Source organism: Semicossyphus pulcher, unplaced genomic scaffold, assembly GCF_022749685.1.
Source record: "Semicossyphus pulcher isolate SPU_LCO1_2020_fin unplaced genomic scaffold, fSemPul1.0.p SCAF_16, whole genome shotgun sequence".
In the NCBI taxonomy this organism is placed as follows: Eukaryota; Metazoa; Chordata; class Actinopteri; order Labriformes; family Labridae; genus Semicossyphus; species Semicossyphus pulcher.
In genome coordinates, this window is record NW_027211670.1 from 21,507,852 (window position 1) to 21,529,244 (window position 21,393).

Below are 21,393 nucleotides of genomic sequence, written 5' to 3' on the forward strand. Positions count from 1 at the left end.
ATGCATAATTAAGGGCGTTGCAGCTTCAAGTGACAGGTGGGTACTGTTAACTGTTGGCTAGGCATCACCTTTGCTTATTAGATTCACTGAACTAACTTCACCATTAGCTTAGCTTGTGAGGTAATTAATTAGGCAGCTACAGAAATAGCATCCCGCATAAGGGCCTGTGTCCACTAACAGCGTTTTTTATTTTCAATACAAAATCAATGCAGTTCTGAGGATCAGTGCAAAAACACCCACGGCGTGAGCTGTTTTCTGTCACTGCGCTCACAGCGCTCTCAGTTGAAAATGGTTTAACTTTTGGAACACCGCCGCACTCGTCAATGTCACTTCACCAACCAATCACGTGAAGAAGGGGCGGGACCTACGATTGTCAACAACAATGTCGAAATAGAAGCTGATCCTTTTGTTTTTTCGAGGGTACAATTTCCAGGTGTAGAGCTGCTGCTAAGGCCAGGACACGATTCATCTCCATTGTTTTTAAGTTATCTTTGAAACATTACCTTGAACAAAAGCGATTACTAAGCATACAGAGTGATTTAAAACAGACTTAACAATCACTCCCAAGGGAAGAAGAGGTGCCGCCAGATAACTTTAGTAACCTAGCAACAGTAAGTACCGGTGAGAAGCGCTCTGAAATTGAGGTTGTGCGTGCTGCCAGCAGAAAATGCAGCGTTAGTGGACACAGGCCACAACTGTTCGATTCATAAGCTTTTGAAAACTTAGCATGCTAACCCCTCGTTCCCTTTTGCTCCATGAAGACCCCCGGCTTGGGGAAAAAACCAAGATGGCAGCCAAAATGCCAAACTTATAAGCTTTAAAATGGGTGACTACTTTTTGCATACTGTCTATATTGTCAACATTTGCATTCACAATAAGCTACGTTAACAAAAAATTCTTTACTCCTTTTACTCCCAACTTGAGATGCTGCAACATGTCTTTTTGTTAAAAAAATCAACACAGACAAGCCATCTTTTTTTACATCTGTATGAAAACATCTTTTCTTTTTCTTTACTGTAGGCAAAAAAAAACACACTATTCAGTGTGTTTTTTGATTCTTTAGTTATCTCTGGCTTGCTGTGTGCACTGTGACATGCTGGGACATGGGTCACCGCTCTCATACTGCTGCTTTTTCTCAAGGGTAAGGTTGTTTGTGAAAATATCCTGCATATCCCAACAAACTGAACACACAGTGGGATTTACATAGCTCAATCAGCATCTTTGTTCTCCTTTCCTTTCTCCTCGCCAGCATGTTCTGTAAACAAGACTTCTGATAACACACATGCAGCTCTGGTTGGTGCAGAGCAGTTTGATTCAAAGACAGGGCAGATAAAAGAGTAGAAAATGAGTGCAAAGAGTTTTCCTCTCTTTTACAGAGCTTCACAACCACCTCCGTCTTGATCCAAATACATAAAGACACAGCGAGCACATGGTTAATATCAGGGGCCTGCTCTCAACTGGCCTCAAGAAGTGCGAGGAAGTAGGAAAAAAAGCCTTCCGTGTGTTTCATCCCACGATTATAAACTAGAAATACTTGTGGTTTTCAGCCTATAAACCCTGTTTAAGACTTCTTCTAGTGTTCTAACCCCCCTCAGCTAAGTTTGTCATCTTCAAGCGACAGGAAACAGAATAATTTAAAGATTGAACTCTGCTGATATGGAGCTTGAACATCTGCTAATGCGTCCAACACGAGGGAACAGCCTGTAAACAGTGGCAAAAAGCAGGAGTAAATAATTTATCCACGAGTTTCAGTCTTGTTTGCTGGAGCAAATGGGATGGGACTGTGTGAACAGGGTGACAAAGTTCCTGTCAGAGTCTGTCCTCTTCCACTGCCAGAGCTGTGCCCTCGAGACCCATCGCTCCGTCTGCCATATTCCCCGTTTCTCCACTCGTCTCTCTGGCTATCCCCTCAAGTAGAAAAACAACCAGTTAGCTTCTCAACGGTTTCTACAAGCGAGATGTCAACCATCTGTCTGTGGATGTAACAGAAATTCTTCCTGTCAGGATGTTATGTGACACAGCTTTCAGCGTCTAAATGGGGAATAGTCAGAGCTGGCAGAGTTCCTGGGATGAGATGTAATGATGGTGACAAACAGAAGAGGGGTGGGAATCGCAGGGTAACTCACGATACGCGATAATATCACGATACAGCGATTTTACGATGATTGATATATTGAAATACAATCATATCATGATAAATCACAACATCTGATTAAGTGAAGAATACAAAATGCCCCTAATGCTGAATTTTTTTTTAATTAAGATATCCATATTTGGCACCAGTGAGTCGATAATTGTATCACACCAGTCGGGACGACGATATATTGCGATATCAATATTTAATATATACCCCTACCCAAGAATGGCCCTATGTCAAGGCTTTGGGGGTTGCTAGCCGAGCTGCTGCTAACTTTAGCTCGCTAGCCGACTAAAATCCTTCATTCAGTTAAATGACATTGTGGGACAAAATATCGATACGGCAATATATCGACGGTCACTCATGCAATACAATTATCGGTTGGCTGGTGCTTAATATTGATATTAGAATTTACAAATATTTGAAGCTCTAAACAGACTTCCCGACGATTTTGACTCAGCGTGTCATTACTCCTTGCTGTGGCGCTTGCGACATGAATGAGGGTAACGTTTTAGAAGTTGATTGGCCAAAGAGGTTAATCAGGTATCGTGATGTATCGTTATATGATCGTCTTGCAATATATCAATTATCGCAGAATCGTGATATTATCGTTATCGTGGACCGTGTATCGTATCGTGAGTCACCCCAAAGACAGTGGTTAGTTGGAAATGCTTTACAGTTCGGAAGACATTGAAAACTCTGAATGTGCATGAGACTCATCTCGGCCGATAAATGGAGTTTGGTTTGGCGCTGAATTGAAGTAAGGAACCAATAGTCAAAGCCGTATACTAAGCAACTTAGCATCTGCTTTCTGAGAGCAGCACTTAAGCTGAAAGATTCATTTTCCTCGTCTACTTTTGGGCAGGCGGTATAAAGGACATGAAAAGGTCCAAAACAAAGGCAGCATTTCAAAGAGGTAAAGTGCCGTTAACAATTGTGGGCTGGTGAAATTGGAGCCACTCTTCCTCTACCCACCCTGTCTCTTCATAAGCAATTACTAGCATAGAGCAGCATAGAGATAAAAGGTCTACAAGCAGGAGAAAGAGCACACACACACACGCACACACCGTACCACTACAGAGCACAGCGGAAATGTTTAATCCCCAGGAACCTGGTAACTGAGACAAAGAGGTTCAGAGCAACACACACGAGGTTATAACCACTCATGAACGTGCACCTCGATGTCTATCATTCTCTGACTGATTACAGTCGTGTGGGTGTAAAATGAATGGGAGCACAGCAGTGGTTACTTCCTTCATCTCGAGTGAGTGACTGTGTGGTGATATTAACGGTGGTCAGAGTAAAACACACATGTTGCGTGTCAAGGCCTTTTCTTGTGTGATGATGGCTGTTGTGTTGGAGGCTTGTGGGCAGGCAGATAATGTCATGAAAGGATGAGTGTGGCACGAATTGGACCTGAATGGTTTCACAAGGTCTCCTTTATCGCATGGCTAGAAAAAGGTTCATAAAAAGAGAAAATAATATTATGTTTACCTTTGAAACTAGTTCAGAAATACATGAATACAGCACAGACTTGATAAGAGACGCCACGTCAAAGCAGAACCAAACTTCAGAGCAAAAAACTTCATTTTTGTTTGTGGTTTGACAAAGCAGGAAATCTAAAGCTGCTTATTAAGTTATTAAGACATAAAGCCTACAGGGGTGCAGTAATGTTACACAGGAAACAATCCAATTCAGTCCGAATTCTAAAAATTTTCTGTTAGCACCTTCATTTGTGTAAAAGAAAGAATAAGCTCGACGTAAAAATGTCCATGAATAAACAAATAAATAATACGGTCAAGCACCCAGACTTGCTCAAATGAGTCTGATGGAAGAAGGCACAAAAGATGGGAAAGTAAAAAGCAGTGCTGCAGATCAAGAGTAGAAGGTAATAGGTACAGTAAGGCAGAGTTTGTAAGTAAGTACAGGCCACACACCCAAACACACACACACTTAGGTCTCTTTTGTAAACAGTAATGAACCGTTGCTACATGACAGAGTCCGACAGACTGCCGTGTCATCATTTAGCTGCTTTAGCTTCTTTTGAAACACAGGCAGACCGAAGTCCACGCCCAGCGCAGCAGGATGACCTCCACAGGTGAGAGAGGAAAGAGTGGAGGGAGATGACAGGTGGACCAACATGCAGAAAGACCACAGGTAACGCTACACTGAAGCAAAGACACAAAGGCAGACGTACAAAACATTTGGAGTGCTTTAATGCTGCCATCTTTCATACACTGCCTGGCGAAACACAAAGTCACCACCTGGATTTAACTAAGCAAATAGGTAAGAGCAAGAACAAGTTATTTAACCCCAACTGATGCAGTGAGTAGCTTCTCATTTCTTTAACAACCATGGTCGTAGAAAAGATGTGACTCGTTGCCGCGATTCATCGGGCTCAAATTGAAAGTGGTTCAGGGAGCACGAGGCATCATTTTCACATATGGAGTCCAGACCTTCACCCCATTGAGCTTCTTTGGGATGTGCTGGAGAAGCCTTTACGCAGCGGCCCGACTCTCCCATCATCAGCACAAGACCTTGGTGAAAAATGAATGCAGCTCTGGACGGAAATAAATGTTGTGACATTGCATGAGCTTATCAAAATGATGGCACGGCGAATGCGTGCCGTAATCAAAGCTAAAGGCGGTCCAATGAAATATTAAAGTGACTTTTCTTTTTGCCAGGTAGTGTATAAGGGCTTTGAACTTTGAACTTCAAAGAGCAGATTTATAGGGAGTACACACGATGGCAACAAAATTGTCCATCCAGGGGTCAAAGGGCAAAAATAAACAGAAAGGAATTAAACTAAACAAAAAACGCTTAAATCTGTTAACAAATATGTTAACAAGAAAAAGGTGTTTTGTATCTGTGACCCAATAAAAATATTTAACTTGTTAAAATTATCACATAAAGCGATTCCAGTATGTTTTAGCTTTAGCTTTTATGTGACATGAGGTTTTTACACCATGCCTAGTAAGATCAAATAAAAAGATTAACTCAAACATTTGAGTGAGATTTATCACAGGAAACAGAAATACAGGATATTTGCTTTGAAATGTGAGCAAACCCACAGTCACGCAGAACCCTTTCTGTATGCTAAAGATCACCTGTGACTTCCTCAACTATTCAGGGTATGCTGCGCGATTACATAATGAAGGAGTGAAGACTTGGGTGGGTTAAGATTCAGGAAATTCAGTCTGAATAATAGTCATTGGAGACCAGGAAAAGGGCTTTTTTAAATTTCAAGCTGAAAGCACTGAAAAGATTGCTTTAACTACAGAGGAGTGAGAAATTACAGTGAGTCTAAATGTAGGCTGTGTGCCCGGGAATAAAGTGATGTCTGCATAATATTCAGCCGACATGCAGAGCAAAAGTGGAGCGAAAGCATTTTATCTTAAATGGATGAGGTGCTTTGTAATGCATACTTATTCAAAACATCCCGTTATTTACTGGAAGAGTGATGGAGAAAGGAAATGTTCAAACGAGTCTGATTGGAGTTTAAAAAGAAACGACAAAAATATGTCCATTTGACAACACGACAATGACCCGATGACCACATAAATGCTAATCCAGTCTTAATTAATCCCACAATTAGACAGATTTAAGATAAAATATTCCTCCTTTAGCAAATGACCGGCCTAATTGTTTTAATCCGCAGGGCGCCATTTACAAATCACCACCTGAAAACAGTTCTGTTTAAAGACAACAAAGTTGTTTGCAGATCTGATTGATCACTAAACTTGACTTAAAAACTAAGACATTCAAAAAGAGACACACCTACGACTTAGGAAAAGCCTCGGTACGTGTTGGTGACCGTTTTGTTTTCCAGCGCCGATGCCCTCGCCCCAAAAGCTTCTGCGTTTGAATGAAATTAGCATTCAGTGTTGGCTCACGGGCACGCCATAAACAGGCCTGCTTTTGTTAATTATCCACGGATCTCAGCTCGACAAAGAGTGTTCCTACTCGCCTTGGGCTGAGTTACCTTCAGACACAGAGGGCAAACTTGAGTTTCATGGACAACAAACAGTAAATTGTACAAAAATACATTAAAGTGATGTCTTATGTAGGGGCCCTGACAACAACAAAACCCATAGCTATCAGTACTGCCGTACTGATATTTTGTCCAACCCCGAGTTATATATCCATATGTACAATTATCTCTGCGGCAACCAAAAAACACGGAAGGCCAAATCACTGAAAGCAAAATAGCTATTTAGCCACTCATCACAACATTTATTCATCCGACTATTATTAACCATGTGGACCAACGCTTGGCAATATTCAGAGATGCTACATCGAATAGGCATGCTAACCTCTGGCCCTACAGAGATACATTTCTGCACAGGCTTGATGACAAGCAAGAGCAGCAGTTTGTCCTCTAGACATACAGGAGCTTCTACACTGACTGCCTCCATTCACTAATACTGTACCTCCACCATGCATGCAAGAGGTGCAGACATGCCACTCTCTTTCAGTACAGATAGTTAAAACCCTTTTTTTAAGACGAATTTAAAGCGATTGGGACCTGGGCTCCATCTATCCTACAGAAAAAGCTGCCACGAGCACTAATAAGTCAGAGAGAAAACAAATACATCAGATGGCGTGTCCTAGTTGTTGTAAGAGCGTTTACTCAGCTTGCATGAGGTCAGGCATTCCCCAATGCAGCGAGAGGTGTAGAAAGGTTCAGTGGAGCCAGACAGAGCTGAGGTGGGTGGTTCCCCCTCCTCTGACTCAGGTCTCAATGGTGTCTGCATCTTGTCATGTCGGCCACTGAAGCCCATAATCACAGTGTTTTGTCATAAACTAAAGGCTAATCAGGGAGGTGGAGAGGAGGGGCTCCACCTGCCCATCAGTCAGTCATGTTCATCCCCTCAGGTGGAGGTGACTCTATTGTGGTGAGGCGTGTTCGCCCAAACAAGCTGTGGCGCTAAAAGCTCAGGGAGACACCTCGCGTGTGAGCGGTGTGATCTTCACAAAAGATGACGACGTGTTGTCGACAGGCCACGTTCTCGTCTTCTTTGAAGTGGCTGAAGGTTGTTTTTGTTTGTAGAGGTTTGAGTGTACAAGGATCCTGTTCTTTACCCCAACCAATGACTCAGGCAAGCACACTTAATTGCCCTGTCAGACACCAAACCAAAAAAATGTAATTGCACCAACTGATTTTCATAAGTGTCTATTTTTGTTTGTTATGCTCGCTAAAGTTAGCTTCTATGCTTGGAAGAAGCAGGGTATGATTGGAGGTTAGGGGTCAAGATTGTTTTTCTTGGAGTAAAAGAAATACCAACAAAAACTAGATTTTGTACATCATGTGTTATCTCTGAATTCAAGATTCAAGACGTTTGAATGTTAGCCACCAATGGTTGGCAACCAATGGAGATTCCATCCATTAACTATACTGCCTATCCTGTGCAGGGTCGCGGGGGGGATGGAGCTTATCCCAGCTGTCATTGGGCGAAAGCTACAATTTTTGGAGTCTTTAAACTCTGAGATTTGGTTTATAGTATTTGAGCTTGTACCAGTTGATATTAAAGAAGAAGAAAAGTGATTGAAAAATTGACATAAGAGAAAGTTTCAACGTGTTCAAATTCACCCTGTTGGTTTTATTCATGGTGTATTGACTGCACGACGAAAGCTGGTATTTCAAGGACTCATATCAGCGGTGAAGCTCGGCTGCTTAGAGGAAAAGGCATCAATAATAAGACTAAAAATGATTGAATTAAATATATAGGCTGCATGTCCACCCACTTAAATAAGTGTGTCCTTCACATATAGATGTTTTAATCCCTTTTCTATTATGTAAATGTATAAATTATATCTGGAAAACGTCAACAGCTACATCACAGGCGGCTGTTTTATAATAACCTTGAACTGGGTTTACCATTAATAGAAGAACCAGGACTTTGTTGGCACCGGTTCTTTCTATATTACGCGTATGTAAAGCACAGAAGTTGAAGTGATAAAAGCTCATGAATGAAAAGAATAGTTAATTCCAAAACTCACAATAAAATGAATAATAACAGACTTTACTGGAAACCAGAGTATTACCATCTCTGCCGCTAACCAACACTTTGCCTGGCAACAGTATTTGCTCCGACTTCCCCTCGGGCATTATCTCGGGGGTATGTAATAGATGGATTTACCCTTCATGACTTTATCAGAGGAAAGCATCTGTCTCCGTCTGAGGCTGCAGGAGATTCATTTGTACAGTTTGAAACGGACTGGCACCCCGTGGATGACTAAGACAAAAGCCTTTAAAAGAAATTAACTATTAAACAGGCCTGTCTAGTTAAATATTCAGTTTAATCCAGCGCTGAGAGACAGATACCCATCGAGGCCTTTTTGTGCCATCTTGCCAGGCAATTAAAAAGGAATCTCCGTCTCTTCTGTGAGGGTCAAGTAACAGCTTGTTGGAGACAAAAAAACTGAGAAGTATCAATGTCAAAGATCAGCGTCTCTTTTGTTTTAACTAAGCTGTTAAAAACAAGAACGTAAGAGGAGCATCTGCACCAAGAGGGGATCTAGTTTTTGTTTAATCACCCGTTTGGCTAATCCTCTGATGGGTTTGGCCTTTAACATAAAAAAACACAATCCTTTGACAGAAACACTTCTGACCAGTCAATTAGAGTCCACAGCAAGTGAAACTAATATGACAAGCACCGACACTTTTACATCTCCATCTGTTTTGAGATATCTTTGAACTTTTCCACACGGAAAAACAAGTGCAGAACTCCCTCAATATGGGGGTTATTTTGAAGGCATCCCCTGCAATTCATCAAATGGACTCTGGTATGAGAGTAGTGGGGGGTAATTCTCAAGGAGAAGGAGAATAAATTGCCCAGAAAGGATAGTTATGTCATCATGGCAGAGGTATTCTACAGCAGCCGTTTGAAACCGTATCTCCTGTCGCTCCGCTCAGCAGGGAGCAGACACAAATCCAGCGGTGGAAGGTTTTCATTGTCTTTGAAGGGCAGCGATGGTCGGTGGGGTTTTAGCGGCTGCGAGGTCTTGTTACCACTAATGATCCTCTTAAGAGGTACCATGATACGTGAGGCACCCCAGCGTACAATGTGCAGGGAAATTGTTGTGGCAGCCTTGACTGTTGGGGCACAGAAACTCTGCCGCCAACGCAGCCTGAGGTAGACGACCACCGCCTACGGTGCTGCTGATGGAGCGCTCTCTACACCTACAGTCTGTCTGAAGCAGCGACAAAACATATTGGTGTAGTCAAGTTGGCAAGCGCCACTGTAGTTACAGCCGACTCTAAGAAGTGAATGGAGTACATCAAATATATAACAGTGTAACATAAAACCTACAGTTAGCATTGGCTATATTATTATATGGAGACACTTCTGCCTCATATTTTCCTATTATCAAGTATTAATGAGCGTCGTTTTATTTCCACAAACAAAACCTTTGACATCGATATAATTCGAAACATGTTGTAGTTAAAGCTCCTGTGAGGAACTTTAGGTTTGTGTCGATTTTGGCGCCCCCTGTGGACAAAGCGATACGTCTTCTATCGTTGCTAAATTCTCAGAATCTCATCTGCTTTCTTTTAACATATATATCACTCACTTTAAATGTTTGCCTGGGAAAATGTTAACAAAAGCAAGGTGCAGCCAATGGCTTTGTCTGACATCTACCTGCCCCCCCGCCAGCGGTATCAGCCATTAAAGGGGCCGTATGGGTTTCACATTTTTGGGTGTTTATTGTTCACAACGAAAAAGTGATTTCTATAAAGGTTGCTTCTGAAATGGGCCGCTGAGAACAGCTGCAGCAACCTTGCTTTCGCTGAAATCGACCAATCCTCGTTCACCTCAGGCTGCCTTCTTGCACGAGCTTGTAGTCAAGTCGTTGTCAAGATTTCAGCTTACCATTCTGATACCCCCAGGTGAATAACCGATCCTAGAGCAGCCATGTTTTCTACAACTTTGGAGCGACAGTGCAGTGCGGCCGCTCCCCCATGTAGGGGTCGCACACATGGGGGAGGGGCTACGCGGTCACTCCAAATTCTGTCAGAACAATCGTGGCTAAGGTCTGACCTTTGAACGGCAAAGTTCGTTTCAGGAGGAAGGAGAGGCTCCGAAAAATAAATTAAAATATGTACAAAAAACGAAACAAACGGTACCAACAAGATTGAAAGACACATTAGAAAAATTGATTGCATTGCTAAAATATGTCCAGAAATAATCGGTCTTGTCGCTGATGATCTGGTTTGCTTCGTAGCTCATGTGGAGTAATCAGAATTAATTTCAGTCTGTTTCATAAGCGGCGAAAAAAAAGAGGACTTAATATAAGTTTGTGGTGACATATCTGATTACCTTACGTCCCCTAGAAAAAGAGCTCTAGAGGGGTACAAGTCTTTCCATGAGTGTGGACGTAAACAGCCTTAAATTAAAGCCGACAGGACGCGTTTGAAGTTCATACTGAGTGTTTCATTTTAGATCAAATGCACTGCAGCACAGAGCCAAGACAAAACTCTGCAGTCCTAATGCTGTCTGACTGCACTGTAATATAAACATTACACAGTTTCACCATGCTGATGTTAATGAAATTTACTCAAGTGTTATTGAAGGACTTTCACCAAGTGTAGCTTGTAAATGTGCTCCAGCACAGTTTGAAACCCCTCACAGCTTCATGTGCTGCGATGGATGCGCCTCAAGGAAGGTTTGAATACTCAAAATGATGGAGGGGTTTTTCCAGGCTTTATTCAGATCGCATTTTAGGTGGCAGCAAACCAATATAACCTCTGAATATGTGGATTAATGCAGTTAGACAAGAGGACTGCCACTGCAAACAATACAAAGACGGTTGAGATAAAGATCGCTTGTGACAACCAGCCTGCGCTGCATTAGTTTGGGCTTAAAATAGTGCGCTGTGGTGTCATTAGACTTTGAGGAGCCTGACAATGCTTTTAAAATTTAAAGCATTAGCTGCCACAAGATGGATTTACTTTATGTGGCAGAGCATTGTGCATTAAAATGTCTGAGTGCCATCATTGTGAATCGCTTTCCATTATTCCGCTGATAAAAAAAGCCTCTATATGTAGCCGTAGGAATCACTCACGAATTGCTCATTAACAGCTTGTTTATAGGGTTTTTGTGTGCTACAAAAAGTGGCGACTCAGCTGTCATGATCCTGCCAGAGTTTACATTAAAAAAAATAACCTTTATGTTCTCGGAATGGTTATGAAATCCTTTCACGTCGTCTAATGTTTGAAGATTTCTGATAGCACTGCCTGCTTTTAAAAGATAAATAAAGCATGTTATCGTAATGTGCTGATAACACGTAGCCTTCCCCCATGTTCAGTCATGTACCCACACACTGACCAAGATGCAGACAGAAGGAGGCATGCAGGAGGGTAAATAATGCATGCCTGCACAGGACGGGAGAGGAGGGCGTAGCTTGAAGTGGTAGGAGAGGATGGGCCGGGGGCTTGTGGGGGCTCGCTTATGCGTGCCAGCCTCAGACAGCTCACCACACGAGAGACGCAGACACAAAAGAAGACTGACTGTCATGGTCACGAACGCAGGAATGACAGTAGGCAGCCGCAAAGCACGCCAGCTTCAATTTTCATCAAAACAAACATGTGAGCTGACATGGTGTGGCTTACACTGCAGCCACTGTCAAAACAGTGCAGCAGGACTTCTGTGACAGTAAGAGGCCACATCAGGTCTTTGATACACTGCTGGGGAGTTCGGACTTCCCCGGGGTCGTTAAAGCTCCCGACTGAAACTCTCGTCTGACCCAATTATCCAATTAGTTGAAGTAGCGGCCAGACTGGAAGGTGATGACGGCTGGAGCACCTGTGGAGGGCCCGCCTGGTGTGGGGCCCCCAAGTCCTGCAGACCAGACAAACCAGAGCTTTTTCTCCTCACGTTAGCCGGGACTGCGTCCTCAGACGGGACAGAAGGAGCTCTGTGGGGAAAGCTTTAGTGGGACCGAGCCGCCAGAGATATTAGTACTGCTTGGGACGTCATCATTTCTTTTTGCTTTAAACATTTTGTTTAAGTCTATGCCAGTGGAGTCATAAACAAAGTAATTTTCCACCACTACTGAGAATATTAAAATATGGGACGCTGTTTAGCTCAGCGGTTAAACTCGGGCGTCCAATACACAGAGGTTACAGTCCTCGATGTGGCGGCCCCGGGCTCAGAGTTGACTTTAGCAGCTATTTTAGATTTAGTCTTCAGACGAACATGCTGATTAGTTTTAGCCACATTTGAGTCATTTTTACCCTTTATAGTTTTAGGCTATTTTTAGTCCATAAAAAGTCGTCACATTTTAGCCGTTACTTTTATTCTAAACGTTCTCTCGTCTCCCTCTTCTCGTTTTTACCGGTTTGCTTCAGGTAAAATTAAGAATTTCAGCAGATCATCCCTACAGTAAATGAACAACACAGAATCTAAAGATTACTGTTCATCTTCTCATTTAAACAGTCTGACTGAAGCAGACAGCCGATGGACGTGTCAAATGACGTGTAAAACGGCCCTTTTTCTGTGAGCGCGCACAGAGCCTGAAGCAGAAAGCCGGAGAGAAAGTTCACAACCACCTTCGTGATAAACGTTATCTCCAACCGGGTTAGAGACGGACAGATTAGACACACAGTGAGGGAAAATATACATTTTGAACGATTTATTTTTTGCTCGTCAACGTCTCGTCTTCATCATGGAAAAAAGGTCGCTGTCAAACATTTCTTCGTCATTATTTTCGTTAATGAAACAAACACTGCCCGAGCTCGACTCCCACCCCCGGCCCTCTGCCGTGTGCGATCCCCACTCGCTCCTCTCCTGTCTCCAACACAATTAACTGTCCAGTCTCTCTCAATAAAAGGCAAAAAACTGACTCTTTATTTTTCTGTTTATTTTTCAGGGAACGTGCATATCATAAACATGCTGTAACTACACCAGAATCAGCCAAGAGGCTAGTTTGCAGGTTACTACAGATGTAAAATCATGCACATTTTGAACATGCGTCTCGATTCGGGTTTTTAAGGACGTATACAAATAACACTGACACCTTTAGATGCCTGCTTTGATTTTAATTATTGACATTGAACGCTCTTTAGATCCATTTTCTAATCAAAATCTGAATTTATTGCCGATGAATTTCTCCACACAGGCCTCAGACAGTCTGAGCAGAGCAATAAGAGCTGTTAGCAAACAAAACATGCCAAGAAAACTTTATTACTGCCAAACCATGAGAGCTACTTGAACTGGAAGCTCGAATAATGACTGTCCTCCCTGATTTTAAGTCAAGACATGACAGCATTAAGGCTTCTGACTGTGGTGAGAAACTGTAGACGGAGAAATGCCTTTGTTACGTGACTCTGAGCGCTTACACCCTTCCGTCAGTTTCCTAAATGGAGCAACATTTTAAAAGGAAACCACAACGTTTCTGTTTGCCCTACGGCCACTTCCCAATGGGACAAAGAGCAGCCTTGGCTTTTGACAGCTCCGCTGAAGGTCTGGCTGCCACTTCCAAGAGCCAAAGCATTTTTCTCTCGCTCCAGGCATTTTCCTCCTTTCCTCAAGGTAATTCGACAGCTGTGTGGTCACATCCTCGCACACTCCTCTGCCTCTTTAGATGCAGAGCATTAAGGGATTAGGGCCGAGCAGCAGAATCCATAGGAAGTCGTCTTCACCGGCGTCTTTCTCTGCTTTGATTTGTTTGTCAAGCTTTTGTTTGATTTTTAATATGAAAAAGACATCTAGCTTTGATCACGACTAACCACACTGATGCTGAAGCACCAGTTTTTCAAGATGAAAGAGTTTTAATTTAAAAAAAAACAGCCTGGCAGAAGATCTGAAGGTAAGTTGTAGGCTGTTTTTCTTCTGTACTCCACTTTTTCTTTGAAGGGTTAGAAAAAACCAATAGATGACCGAGGTGGTGAGATCAATCACGCACAGGTGTGGGCGTGTCTTTGACAACAAGAGCCGACAGAGTGTGTTCGTCCATTCAAGAAGTGCAGAGCACCGCCACAGTGGCAGCGCAACAGGCAATTATGTGTCACACATGACATCCTTCGTGCCTGTGTGTGTATAATTACAGCGAGGAAAATGACATTCTTCTCCAAACAAAGCAACACAAGCATCGTACGTACAGAGGTGCATAGTTTTCATACCAGACGAGCCGAGGGAGACAACAAGCAGCCAACAAATAAGTTGACTTGATGTTTATTCCTTTAACCACCTCTTACATCAAAGATGTGCCCTCGCACGACACTATAAAAAAACAGCTTCAAAGTCAGCCTCGCTTAGAAACAGGTGGCTCATTTTCTGAAACAATAATCCCATCTCCAACTCTCGCTAATTAAGACTATGATGACACGCAAAATGTCCCCGCATAGAAGAAGGGATTAGGCAGCGGAATGAGTAATGTGAAGGCTCGGGCGCACATACCAGCTACCAGCCACAAAAAAGGAGCTCTTGGCCTCAAACGGAGCGAGCGCTGATGAATTTCAGGCTAATACACACAAGGCCATTTGTGAAAACAGAGAGAGAAGTTGGAGTAATATTCCACCAGGATCTCTTTACAATTCAGTGTGTATTTATCTACAGAAACCAGAAGCATTCCTATAATACCATACATTCTGCTATAGAGCACTTTCACTCGTATAGTGCAAAATGAAGAGGTTATATTCACACAATCAAGTAGAGAAACTTTTTTATGGCTGGTCTACACAAAGTGTTATGTTATTATTTTATACTACAACTCAAAGACCGCGTCATCATTAAGTTGGAAACACATTTTCCTGCTTAATTCTGTCACATTTTTCCAAACAGTTTCCAAAAATCTACAATAATTCCAAGTGGCAACCTCCGGTGTTGAAAAATGAAGCTAATGCGGAAGTGCAAAAAACTGCAGTTCCTCGAGTGGCCACTTGAGGCTCCAGAAAACAAGAAATAACATTACAGCAGATGGGAAAATGCCAATTTTTACAGCGGAAATAAACATGTTTACAGCCTGAGACAAAGGCAAGTTTTGTTATAAATTGCTAATTTAATTGTTCAAGATTTGTGTTTATAACACACCCGTTAAATCATTAAGCCTTAAATCATAGGAGCCGGCTCACTTGACTGACAGGCTGGCTGTCTGCTAGACAAAGACACACAGACACTGAGCTTAACTTCACCTGTTTGTGTTGTTGGAGCCTTTTGGGATTTTTTCATTCAAAGTTTGGACAAATAATCCGTTTCTCTCTCTCTGTGGGATTTATGGAACTTTATGGCCGTGCAAGAAGTCTGAGCTCCAGCTTTTTGGTGACTTAAATGCCAGTGTTAATGTATTGATATATTTGTAGCACTAAGTAGCAGGTATACTGCCCTCGCTATACCTGGCTTGTTAGCCTGTTCAGTGTTAGGAGTCAGGAGTTGTTGGCTTTTCCCAGGAGAGATTACAGCGGTCCGTAGTGATGAGAAGACCGCTTATTTTACGTTTCCCATTGTTGTTCTCCTGCTGCTCTCTCACCGGGCAAGCAAGCGGCGAGTCTGCTACTTCTTTAGTCTGATGGGTGACGTCACGGTGAGTACGTCCATTATTTAAACAGTCTATGCCTAATTCTCAACAATGCAGCTTTTCCAGAAAGGCCTGGAAAAAATTGAAACACCCTCACTCATCACTTACAAACACTTCTCTAATTTGAATTTGTGCTACACGTGCTCTGAACTTCATCTTTCACTGTAGGTCTGAAACTAGATCCAACTGGAGGAGGCCAGAAGAGAGGCACTGAGAGGCAAACAACATAATGAAATATGAAGCCGTGTCGTGTCCTAACCTCAGGCTGAGTTAGTGGAGAAAATGAAGACTGACAGGACTGACGCGAGGGTGGGCCCGCAGATAAAGGGACACCCAGGGCACAAACAGTGCGATCAGTGGCAGCCGCTTCTTCATCACTCATCGCTCTGAACCTCTTTGAGCTCGAGCCTGGGTAACTCTCAGCGGCACGAGGAGAGGGGGGCATTTTTCAAATACCTGAAGGGTATTTACACACCTGCTCAGTGTGAGGTAGAGCTGCACAGAGGAGCTCGTTTTCAGGCCACTGAGGAGACGATACAATTTTAACCTGAGCGACGGGATGATTGACACGATACAGACGTGACTACAAAAACAAAACTGTGTCAACATTTGCACATTTGTATCCACGCTTGTAACCACCTGAGCTCATGCAGAGGGGGTACAGAAAGCTATTAAGGAAAGCAAGATCAGTTCAGAGGATGATCCATATCAGTGTCACTTAGCACTTCATAGCTGTAAAACAATGAAGACAGCAGTTGGAGTTGTTAGTAGGCGTGGGTGGCTGGGTGTAAGGGGGGGTTAGCCCCGAGGGCAGGAACTTGCAGCGTAATCAAGGCCTTTGCCAAATTACAGGCCAAAGACACTCTTTAGATGAGTTCAATCTCAGGCTGAGGGAGAGGTCGGCCATTATACTAACATTATTGAGTCACAGAGCAAATTCCTGTGTACAACGTCAACGCAAGAAAGCACAAGGAGGCCCCACGTATTCAAGGCATTCTAAGCGTTTAGGCTCACTCGCTCTACCTGGTTCATAGCTTCAGAAAAAGCTTTCAGCAGGAAAATAATAACAGCGTTACAGTGAGCCGGGTGCATTTCTGAGATGCTCCTAAAGAGGAGTGTAAAAGAAAGGATGTCCTGATCCTGAGACAATGTTTAGAACAAAGGTGATACTTTAACTATCATTACCGTGGATGCAAGTGTCTGTCTACAACAGTATTTATGTTTGATTAGCCGCTTTCCCAATTCCGTCCGTCTCCGTCTGAGCAGCGCTCGAACAACGTTCGTGATTTGTCTGTGCCGAGTTTGATAAACAGACTGAATGAGTAATAGATATAATAAACACCTAACCATCGTAACACCTTCACTGTTTAATAACCCTGTTTAGGGCGCGTTCGCGATGACAGACGGTGACGTAGCAGAAAAGAGACCGAGTATACTCCACTGGCAATAGGCATTTATAAGAAGGTCTTCCTGGGTCTGAAAAACCAGCGTCAACGCGCTAATTATGGTGGGAAACGGTATAAAAAGAGGGTGTAAGTGAAACTAAAAATGTATCATGCATCACTAGACCAACAGATATGTCTCCAGCTCTGAGTCAACTCCTCAGCGCCCTCTTTCCAAATGGAAAATGTTACTTAGAAAATAAACAGATCCAAGAGCAGAAGCATCTGTACTGTTTACTGCAATCCTTGTAACAATTACACAAGCAATGTGTTTGGGATTTTTGTAGTGTGAGTGACTAAGCTGTGCATACCAGCCAAACCAAAACACACACATACTGAAACAAACATGCATTGGCTTTGTTCAACGTCTTTCTTAGGGTGCTTTGACACCCGGGCTGTGTGGTTCATTAAAAGCCAACTGCAGGTGTTGAAGCAACTTGATGATGACTGACCTGGTTGATTGAATTGGCAGTGCAAGAGGCGAGGCCTGTTCCCAGACACGACACAAAGAACATGAGGGGGTCGAAGGGCACTGGAGCCATTGCATAGCCAGCCGCTGCAGTCGTTACCACAAGTGCTGAAATCAAAAAGAAAGACAACAACAGATTAAAAAAACAGACATTTTAGAGTGTTGTGTCTTTAACTATAGCCCGTTATACACTGCCAGTTCAAGGCGGGATTATTACGCCTCTGTTACGTTTCGTCTCTAACGCACGGAGTCGGAATGGCGGGGCGGAGTCGTTCCACCTCTGAGCCGGCATCAGAGGTAGTAGCAGAGGCGAAACGGCGTCCTTGTGAGGAGCGCCATGTGTGTGTATTTGAAGCTTGCGCTGTTTGTTTACACTTCGTGCACGTTTTGCTTCCGCAAAGACGCAAGGCTATGTAAAAACAAACACTGGAGCGGCTTTAGCCGGCGTTCCTGGGACCAATGGAAAATGGAAAAGGCTGCAGGAGCTTCATTGCAGCACTGAGGAGGAACCGCAGTGTAAAAAGGGCTTAGTACACCTTAAAGTGACTGCTAAAGAACACTGCAGAGGCTATGTTATGTTGCTCTTGAAGCCTGATTCATTGGAAAAAGGAGTAGAACAGTGTGGAGGGAAAGAGACGTTGACAGCACACAGTTTTTGTGTCGTGCAAATTGAACAGGCTTCCCATGCATTCTATTTGTTCATTTAATAACTGTCCATAAGATATCAAAGATCTAAAGCTCCACCAGAAATAGGAATTCAGAGATTGATTACAAAACCACATGGGTCAAAAGTGGAGAGGGGGATTATTCTGCAGATCTTATTGTATTTGTGACAATGGCTTAAGCCTAAAACAAGAAAATAACTAGACATACATAATGCGCAGGGATAAAAACCATACTGAAATTATTTAATTATATAATATTTTAATTGTTGTACCAAACAAACGTTATTTTTTCTACTTCTAGAGAACAAGATTTGTAGGTCAGGGCATTTTGCAGCACTACAGCAGCTCATTACATTACTGTCACACATTTGAGCTTTATCAAAAGATGCAGCATCTGTGATTTGGATGATGCACCAGGATAGAGTTTCATGTGCTGTGTTTGTATTTTGGGTAACTTTTTGAATGCATCAACATCACTCTATAAACACTTGAATGGGGATTATAACTCTACCTGTGAGTTTGATCTTGGCGAGCTTGGCGTAAATATCCGGCAAGTCGGCCACATCAACCTTCAGCATCTTCCACTGTTTGTCTAGTCGGGCCTGTCTTGCCTCGTCCGTCTCCACATGGATGTGTGGGGTTTCATCCGAATTCAAAACCGAACTAGAGACAGAATCATTCTGTGCTGCCACATCTTCTGTAGCGGGCCTTAAGGAGGATACTTCAGCCTGTGCTTTTCCAGCATCATCCTCTGGGTGTAACTTTGCATCAGTAGCCACAGGATCGATGGTTGGTATTCTCTGCACCTGCCTCTCAATGCTGTCATCTCTCTCATCCACAATGGTCAGGACGGGAGCCTGTTTGGGGATGGCTCGTTGGTAAAGCTCACTGTTCTTCTTTGTTACATACTGAAAGGAAAAAAGTCTGTTTATTCAGAAGGTATGGAGAAAAGCAGCACTAATAAACACAAAGCCGTTAAACTGCAGAGGAAGCTTAAATAACAAAAAAGCTACAATGAGATATAAGATACCTGGCGTTTCAGGAAGTTGAGATGCTGGTACGTCAGCCAGTTTGACGGATCTCTTCTGTGTAGCTGAATGAGGCTGCGAGCGGTCTGGTTACATCGTATTAATTTATGTTTCACGCTTACACCAACTAACCCTACAAGAAAAAAGGGGGGAAAAGTTCAAATTTAATGAAGCATTTCCATTTTGCAACAAATAGTTAAATCTATGAGAAGAGTGTTCCTGAATGAAATACAGTTGGTTTGGTTAACAATTAATCTAGTTATCTAGAAAATAATAAACAGATTAATTGACAATTATCAAAGTAATCGTTGTTATCAGCACTAAAAACAATATTCACATAAACACACATGACCAAACTTAATACAGAAGTTAAATAACATGAAATAAAACAAACAGTAAGAAGCATGTAACACGATTAGTATGAAGTGCATGAGATTGAAGCATGAGAAAATGCATAAAGTTAGCCTAGCTTATTTCCATGGTGGTCCCAGCCTTCACAATTAAAAATCATGATAACAACAAACACTGCTCAGCCTTAGACCTAGACTGTCTGATCATACATCCGTGTTCTGCATTTCCTCATTAACATTTTGTTATGATACAACATTGGGTACCCTTGAGAAGACTTGTATGTAATCTTTTAGCTTCACGATTTATAAACCTAGCATATTCTTCGCCGCCGAGTACATTTATGCAAAATAAAAATCCTACTTTCTGGGTACAATGTAGTTTGTGTTGAAACTGTTTTACAAGGGTGTGGGTCATTTTGGCAGTTCGTTATACTGTCAGTTATTTTTTATATTATGAACAAACTATTTACACTAATAAAAGTAGATTTTAATTATGCAAATATGTGCTGCATAACGAAGCTAAAGACGTTGTTTGTGTTGTCAGCGTCCTCGTCATACCAACTTGTCATGTAACCGTTATATATCCTACAATTGCTTTGAACGTTAGCTTTACATCCTGTTTGATAACACACAGTCACAATGTAATAGGTGAAATATTGCCGTTATAAAAACCAGGCACTGATGAGCTAATTATGGGTTCTGCAGATGTAGTTGACTTCTATTTAAGGTCACTGCTAGCCTCCAAACAAACATCTCAAGTTCTATACGGATGGCTATATGCTAAGGTTAGCAGCTAGCTTCCGCCTTAGCTTCGATGGCTATTTACGGCTATAATAACCTATAAATTACTTTGAAATTTAACAGCATGTTGAACGGAAGATCAGATCTGTTCATGCGTTACCTGACAGTCTGCTACATGGCGTTTTATACATGTTGTTGAATCATAAAGCCGGCTCCCGTTCACCTCGTCCGACCCTTTTCACAAGCAGCGCGCCGCCATTTTCACCTCGTTAGGTAAAGAGAAACACTTCCGGGGCACGAAACGTCAAGACGCCGGTACGTGAAGCCATACACGTGTATACTTTCTCTGTGGGCTGCAGATATTTTTTCACAAGCAGCTTTAAACTACAGTATATGGAATAAGATATGTGCTCACATACTTAATATGCTGAAAGTATTTTCAAAATAATTTTAAAAAATGTTTTCGCCTACTTTATATTTAAAGATTTACAGATATTTTAATTACTGTTGATTTAATTTACTATCCTTTAACTTTATTTTCTTATAATGCCTGAATGTTTTCTCTCGTTTTTTAAATATTACAAGTATAAGTAACAGATAAGTAACAGATTTCGTATTAAAAAGCTAAAAAAAAAAAGGCAACATCAAAGTAATCTTTCCTGAACGTAATGTGCATTGACAGACAGTGCAGTGAAACTATAATAATACCATATTATTATGTATAAAATAACTTACTGCTAAATGAACTACAACTAATAAGTAGATTTAATTCAGTATCATTAATGAAGGTATTCAGTAAAAGTATAAATTATAAATATAAATCCCTACATGACGCTACCTCATTGAAAAATCTTCATGTTCAATAGGCCTTTTTACATGAGACATTTTGATGAGTCACAGTATGAAAACTAGGTGTAAATTATATAAATCATGGCTGATTCTATCTGTATGCTTTAGTTGTATGCCCTTGGTATTGTGCATACAGGCTCATGACTTACTGTGACTCTCGAACTTAATGCAGTGATCACTTATGTTAGTGTTTT

The 21,393-nt window shown here is 42.1% G+C and overlaps 1 protein-coding gene across 1 annotated transcript in view; it reads right to left on the bottom strand.

Annotated features, from left to right (window-relative positions):
* cox10 (cytochrome c oxidase assembly factor heme A:farnesyltransferase COX10) overlaps positions 1–20,590 on the bottom strand; it is a 40,474-nt gene extending 19,884 nt beyond the window's left edge. The window contains exons 1-4 of the mRNA XM_069664299.1: positions 20,511–20,590; positions 19,262–19,392; positions 18,743–19,139; positions 17,550–17,674 (exon numbers count right to left, since the gene is read on the bottom strand). Coding sequence (XP_069520400.1) covers positions 17,550–17,674; positions 18,743–19,139; positions 19,262–19,392; positions 20,511–20,541 — 684 coding nt within the window. The 5' untranslated portion in view covers positions 20,542–20,590. The remainder of the gene's footprint in view (positions 1–17,549; positions 17,675–18,742; positions 19,140–19,261; positions 19,393–20,510) is intronic.
* Positions 20,591–21,393: the final 803 nt, after the last annotated feature.